The 6,727-nt window shown below is 56.0% G+C and overlaps 3 protein-coding genes across 3 annotated transcripts; all 3 read left to right on the top strand.

Annotated features, from left to right (window-relative positions):
- Window positions 1-98: 98 nt before the first annotated feature.
- DQ04_09191020 (putative sphingosine kinase A, B) lies at window positions 99-2,327 on the top strand (the record flags this gene model as incomplete). The annotated part of the gene is made up of 1 exon (XM_009315849.1): window positions 99-2,327. One exon carries the CDS (start codon window positions 99-101, stop codon window positions 2,325-2,327), a length of 2,229 nt encoding a protein of 742 aa, XP_009314124.1.
- A 1,142-nt stretch (window positions 2,328-3,469) lies between these two features.
- DQ04_09191010 (hypothetical protein) lies at window positions 3,470-4,489 on the top strand (the record flags this gene model as incomplete). The annotated part of the gene is made up of 1 exon (XM_009315848.1): window positions 3,470-4,489. The coding sequence occupies one exon, from the start codon at window positions 3,470-3,472 to the stop codon at window positions 4,487-4,489; it is 1,020 nt and encodes a 339-aa protein (XP_009314123.1).
- Window positions 4,490-4,539: 50 nt separating this feature from the next.
- On the top strand, window positions 4,540-6,727 carry DQ04_09191000 (putative oxysterol-binding protein; the record flags this gene model as incomplete). The annotated part of the gene is made up of 1 exon (XM_009315847.1): window positions 4,540-6,727. A coding segment is annotated over one exon (2,188 nt), but the record flags the coding sequence as incomplete, so codon positions are not given.

The raw sequence follows: 6,727 nt of genomic DNA, 5'->3' as shown, positions 1-6,727 counted from the left end.
AAAAAAAAAAAAGGAACAAAAAGCGAATATCAGGGAAAGAGGCCTTACACCCAGTCCCTCTCGGTATCTCGGTGGCTGCGATTGCGTTGCGGACGGCGATGACCAACACCAAGGCGAAGAAGCACCACGCCGGCAGCGACGCTGGGGGCCACGCGGACGAATCCGTGACGCGGGTGCGGTACCGCGGCAAGGACGCGACGCTGGCGTATAGCCCAAAGCGCAGGCGCGTCATTCTGCAGCACAGGGACCGCAGTGGGGGTGTCGTCACCATCCTGAACATTCCAATGTGGTCTGTCGTCAACGTGGAGACTGCCGACGAGCGACTCCTGCGGCAGCTGCGCCGCTGCAACGAGGAAGAACGACAGAGCGGACTCCTCACGGCAAGCACAAAGGACACGGCGAGCAACTCGCAGAGAATCCCGCCTATGTACGCGAGCGAGACGGTCCATCCAGACTCTTGTGCCGTCTCAAAGTCTTCTTTAACCGGTGGATTTCACTCACACACTACCAGCACAGGGCAGCCCGCAGCGCTGGGACGGTTGGCGGGAAGTCTTGGCAGCGGCAACAACAACAACGAGAGCAGCAGGGCTTCTGGTGTCAGTGGTAAGTTGTACTTCCTACACTACCTGCGCAAGACCACTGGCACGCCGAAGTCACTCTCAACCATTGAGTTTGTGTCGATGCCGGACCTCGAGAGCCAGCGCGAGACACGGGGCGTCGTGCAGACAATCCTCCGCGATGTGTACCATGGTGGGGAGCGGAAGTTGCGGTTTTTTGTAAGCCCCAAGTCAGGCGTCGGGGATGCGATAAAGATATGCAAGCGGCACGTAATGCCGGTGTTGCGCTTCTCCCGTCATGAGCTGGAGGTGATTGTCACGGATCGCGCCCACCACTGTGAGGATTACATTGCAGACACTGCCAACAGTGTGACGGGTCGCGATGTCATCGTGTGTGTCGGCGGCGACGGTATGATTCACGAGGCGGTGAATGGGTTCTACCGGCGCAAACATGCTGCTTTGGGCAGGAGCTCCATGCAGGCCAAGGTGGATCACGCAGTGAAACAGCGACAAGACGAGGGGCCGAAAGAAGGAGGAATGGAGGAAGAAAGCACCAGCCAACCGAAGGAAGCTGACGAAAAGAACGGCGAGACAGACTCCCACGCAGACAGCGTGGGTAAGTCACCGCGAAGGCAGTCGGATCTTGAACTTGACGTGTTAAGTTCCTCCGAGGAGTTGACGCCGATGCCACTCATCGCTACTATTCCTGCTGGGAGTGGATGTGGAATGGCAAAGACCCTCAACGTCGTCACTGTGGCAGAGAGCATCCTTGCTCTCGTGCACCTCGACACGTGTGTGAAGGATCTCATGCGCATGCAATACGTGATACAACAGAAGGGTACGAAGGCTAACAAAAGAAAGAACAGCAGCGGCAAGAGCAAGAAAACAAATAATGAAAATTCCGAACCATTTACCCACTTGGTCCTCCCCGACACGGCCGGTAATGCAAAGTCGTATCGCGTTGATGGTGAATCAACGGTTCCTGACGTTGCTGAGCGAATCGCCTTCATGACAACTTCTTTTGGCGTAGTGAATGAAATTGACCGTGGGTCAGAGTCATTACGCTGGATGGGAAGCACTCGGTTCACTGCCTATGCATCTTACGTCTTCTGCCGAGGGTTGCGTTCCTATCGTCTGCGGCTTCGCTACTTGCCATGGCGGGGGAAACATGGGCAGCAGCTGCAGAAAGTCCAAGGGCACGAATCGATTCCAAGCGAAGTGGAGCTCCCACCCTGCACAACGCGGAGTACATGCACCCATTGTCAACTTCACACCAATTTCAAAGGCAATGTGACTACTACTGCCTCTGAGCAGAATGTGCCACAAGTTTCTCAGGAAGCTGCGCCAGGTGGTGAGTTCCCGTTGTCTTCGGAGCATCATCAGGAGCATCATCACGACGACTTTGACGACCCGAACCTGCCGTGGGTGACGCTCGACGGAAGCCACTACAATGTATTCATCAGCAACATCCGTAGTGTCGCGAGAGATGTCGTAATGGCACCCCGTGCTCACATGAGCGATGGCGCCATTGATATCGTGTTCAATAAGGAAGGAGATTTCAAGTACGGGCGCATGGAGTTCCTCAAGTTCTTTACTAAGCTGGAGTCGGGAAACCACGTGGAGCTGCCGTTTGTAAGCTATATCAAGGCGCGAGCGCTTGAGTTGGAGGCGCTCGAAGGGAACATCATGTCGGACGGTGAGATGATGCCCTTCACAAAGGTGCGCATCACACCGCTGCGCCGCGCCGCCGAGTTCGTGCGTGGTGAGTAATTTACTTCTGGGCGAGAGGTATGGTAGGTCACCTGGCGCTTCCTCTTACGTGTAAGTGAGTGTGTGTGTGTGTGTGTGTGTGTGTGTGCGTAATGCTCAGTGGTCAAGCTCTCGGCAACAGCATGTGTCGCGGCTGTGTTCTTCTAGTACGACGATTCGCATTATTGGGAATACCACGTATCATGCTCTTTCTATCTGCCTGACTGCCCTTCTGTCTCTCCCGTTTATGTGCGTGCGTGTGTGCATGTGTGTTTCAGGGGGCGTGCGTGTGTACAGAAGGGAGGGCTGAAGGTATCCGTGAAGGAATGGGAGTTGTTGTTTTTATCTGATTTCGTTGCCTGTGTATTTTCATTATTGTTCTCATTTCAATTCACTCGAAGCAATGAATCGAACAATCGATCATTCATCCTTTCATTCTTGTCTGCCTGTTGGCCCATATCTGTCCCGCGCACCTTCTGTCTCCTCTCCTCACTTGGTGAGACGGCGTTGGGACCCGCGGATCTTAAGATGTCTGCGCCTGTGCTCCGCCCCAAGCAAATCACACACACACACACACACACACACAGCGTACCAACATGTTGATACATATGCATGATTCGGTGTGTTTTTACTGCGCAGGACTTGTCTGTGTGTGTGTGTGTGTGTCTGTGCGTTCTGCGAGGAGTCTGCTTTAGAGTCCAATGCGACGCCTCAAACGCCCCTTGGACCAAAAAAAAAAACCACCACAACAACAACGAAAAGATTCTTGCAGTGCTTCTCCATCATTGTGTTTGATTGAAGAGACTCTGCCCTTTTCACAAACACACGTGTGGTGAGGTAATTTAACACTCAATATATATTATTTAGTGTTTGAAACTTTTGTTCTCTGATCCCGCCCATCTCCCCTCCACTGGCGGCGTGTCTTTTTTTTTCTGTTGCTCTTCTTCCCATGTTTTCTCTTGCGTGTGCGTGTCCCCCCCCCTATTCTCTCTTTATCTCTCTCTCCTCATCGCCCGCTCTTAAGAGCTGTGACTCCCGCGTAGGGGAAGTGTGAGGGGCGGCACTGCTGTCCTGTGGCCTCTCCCGACCGCAACTCGCCTGGACACAGAGGACTGGGACGGAAGTAAGCAGAACATTAAATACACGAAAGAGGACAAAACAAAATGAGGCGCGTTGCTGCCGCCTTTGCTGTTGCTTCTTCTTCTTCTTCGCGAAGACAGGTGGTGCGCTGCTGTTGCTATTATCGCTGGCTTCACACTGCGGTAACGGCGAGCTCCTCCGGGGCCTCAGGGAGTGGCGTTTCAGAGGAGGAGGCGCAGTTGCTCGCGCAGCTCTCGGGGGCCCTCTTCCGGGATGAGGCCAACGCCCTGTCTGTGCCCTTGCCGGAAATTAGTAGCAGCACCAGCGGTGGCAACTTGATGGGCCTGAACGATGACACAGAGTCGTGGCAAACGCAGTTGTCATCAGAGGACTGCATGGATGCCGCTCTCGACCCGCTGCCTCAACAAGAACTGCACCACGACGAATTAAAACAGGGGCATCAGCTGCAATCTGAAAACGTTTCGAGTGGTGGAATGTCTTCGTTCGCCCACGCCATGCGAAGCGTTGTGGCGTGTGGCGATTCGGGCAATGCGTCGACTGCGCTCGCCGCAGCGTTGTGTGCCGTCATGACGAGTGAGGCGACCGTCGCGAATCGCGCCGTCTCGGAGTTGCTGCTGCGCGGCACCGACGTAAAGGCGGTCCTCCCCGACGGAACCCTGCGCGGTGTGTGCATTGAGCAGAAGTGCCTGAGCCAGTGCGACTTCTCGACGCTGTCGTTTCTGTCGGTGCGCGCGACAGGAGTGGACTTCTCCCGCAGCCTCTTCTACGCATCTATCTTCCACAATACGGTGTTCACCCAGTGCTGTTTCGATGGCTGCGTGCTGAAGGAGCTGCGCTGCACCGGCAATGTTCGTTTCGTGGGGTGCTCGTTTCGCTTTGCCAGCATCGCGATGCGCGTTGCAGCAAGCGAGGCATCAACAGCTGCTGTAACAAAGGCGGGCTCCACATGCGTGGTGTTTGACCGCTGTGACTTTGATTTGGCTGACTTTGATGGCAGCGACCGGGTTCCGGCGCGCTGTTTCGTGGGCTGCTTTAACACTGATCTTGCGGCGAAGTTCCCTCCACGTACAGTGACAGCGTGAGGCGTCTTTATTGAGTTCTGTGTGTAATGGAGGAAGGAGGCGAGAGGAGGATGACATTGTTCCCCTCACATTCCCAGGTGGAATTGACACCCTATGTGTGTGTGTGTGTGACCTTGTCTTTGTACACCCTCTTTCTTTTTGGTATTTCTTCTCTTCTTTCCCTCTTGTACGCACAGCTTTGGCTGTGCCTGCTTGGACCCGGCCAACGCCAGCAGCAAAAGCAGCACGAAGAGGAGGTGGAAGGCGAAGCGGCGTGGGAGCCGCGTACACACTGGAGTGGAATCCATCCTGTTACGATGGCGGGGAGCGGCGTGCCGAACACATCCATGATTCCGTTGTGGCTGCTCATCACTGTGGTGACGCTCGCGATGATGGGCGCCTTGATGTGTGCCATTATTTTTCTGCCGCAGCACATCCACGGTGTGCCCCACGCCAACTTGTACGTGATAGGCGCCGTGATGGCTGCTGAGACTGTTGCACTGGTGCTGCTGATGGAGTGCATGGTGGGTGCACGCATCAGGGAGCTCTCGCTGCTGCTCACAGAGGACGCGCTCGTTGTGACTGGTGACCCCGCCAGCTTCAGGCGGCTGGAGCGCCTCCCTGCATTCAGCGTGAATGAAGTCGACCGGCTCCAAGTGGCGGTCGAGCAGCTCTACTACGGCTTTGCGGCAGAGTTGCGGCGGCAAGGCGTTATGCCGCACATCAGCTACGGTGGTGGCGCCATGGGTGGTGAGACGGACATTGGCCACTGGGACAGCGACACTAGTGCAGCTGACGACGGCGAGGAGCCGGGTTCTAAAAGTCATTTGCTAGAGGAATACTTACTTAGTCGACGTTACCGCTACATGCAAAAGCTAAACTCCGTGCTTCAGTTTCCTGCAGAGACCGGCTCCCGCGCAACGGGGTTTGTGCGTGGGCTCTTCGGCAACATGTCTCTCTCCACGGGTGCAGGGGAATCGCCACCGGTGGACACGGACTTTTACAGCATGTGCTCTACACCAGCGAACGTTGGAGGAGTAGTAGTTTCATCAACAGGTACGCGTGGTGCGACAACGCGGCGATCAAGTTTTTGGAGTGCTGTTTCTGAAGAGGACGAGGCGGGGTTGTATGTGAATGAAGTCGATAATAGCGGCAGCTGCGGTGACTGCACACAGCCTGTGATGCCACTGAGTGCAGTAGAACGTGTCGAGTGCGATCCGCTTGATGACAATACTAACAACTCCTTCGAAGTATTGGCGAAATCGTTAAAATTTGAGGGTGCTATCATATTTCAGGTGATGAAATCAATAAAAGTTGGGCGGTCTCTCAGCTCTATTACACTACCGGTCCACATCTTGGAGAGCCGCTCTTTGCTGGAGATGTTCTCCGACATGTTTGTCTGCTGGGACCTCCTCCTGCCGCTTGCACTGGGAGAAGTGCAGGATTCCGTGGACCGAATGCGGGTGATGCTGCGGTGGTTTGTCGCCGCGTACAGCTGGCGACCTAAGGGAGTGGCACGCAAGCCGTACAACCCGATCCTTGGCGAGGTGTTTCAATGCAAGTGCCCTGCGCCCGTCTGTGCGTCGCGGCTGCAGCCGCAGCCTCAGCCTCAGCCTCAGAAGCAACGCCAAGATGGGGATGAGGAGGGGGAGGGAGCGGCGGCAGCGGTGGCTCTGGAGGTGGCAACATCAACAGCAAGACCAGCATTATCGAATGGCTTGCCGTGCATGCGCTTCCTCGCAGAGCAGGTTTGCCATCGACCCCCTGTAAGCGCCTTCTACGCCGAGCTCCCTGACCTCATAGTGGCTGAGGGTGTGTTTCTTCCGCGCAGCAAGATGCTCTCGCTCAACTGTGTGGCAAGCGTGAGCTGCTCGTCGGTGGTGGTGCGGTTTCCACGCACTGGTTGGTCGTGCAGCTTTACGTTACCCAACGCGTACGCGTCGGGTGTTGTGGCGGGCACTCCACGGCTTGAATTGGGCGGTGTCGTGCAGTTACAGGACCTCTGCTCTCCCGCACACGCAACGGTTGCCTTTCTTCGCAAGGGTTTTTTTGGTGGTCAGTTTGACGAGGTGGTGGCTACGCTCAGCACCGCTGACGGCAGCAGCACCGTAGAGGAGTATGCGGGGCTGTGGCACGGACTTGTGCGCCGCCGTTGCCCCGCTGCCGCTGACACCACCGCCCCCACCAGCAGCAGAAGTAGCAAGCGTAGCGGCGGGAGAGAGGGCAAGCGTACGCCTGCGATGGTGCAGCTGCACGAGC

This window comes from Trypanosoma grayi (genome assembly GCF_000691245.1).
Source record: "Trypanosoma grayi strain ANR4 Tgr_919_V1, whole genome shotgun sequence".
Classification (NCBI taxonomy): Eukaryota; Euglenozoa; class Kinetoplastea; order Trypanosomatida; family Trypanosomatidae; genus Trypanosoma; species Trypanosoma grayi.
Note: the sequence above shows the minus strand (reverse complement) of the source record. Positions and strands in the feature narration are given on the sequence as shown.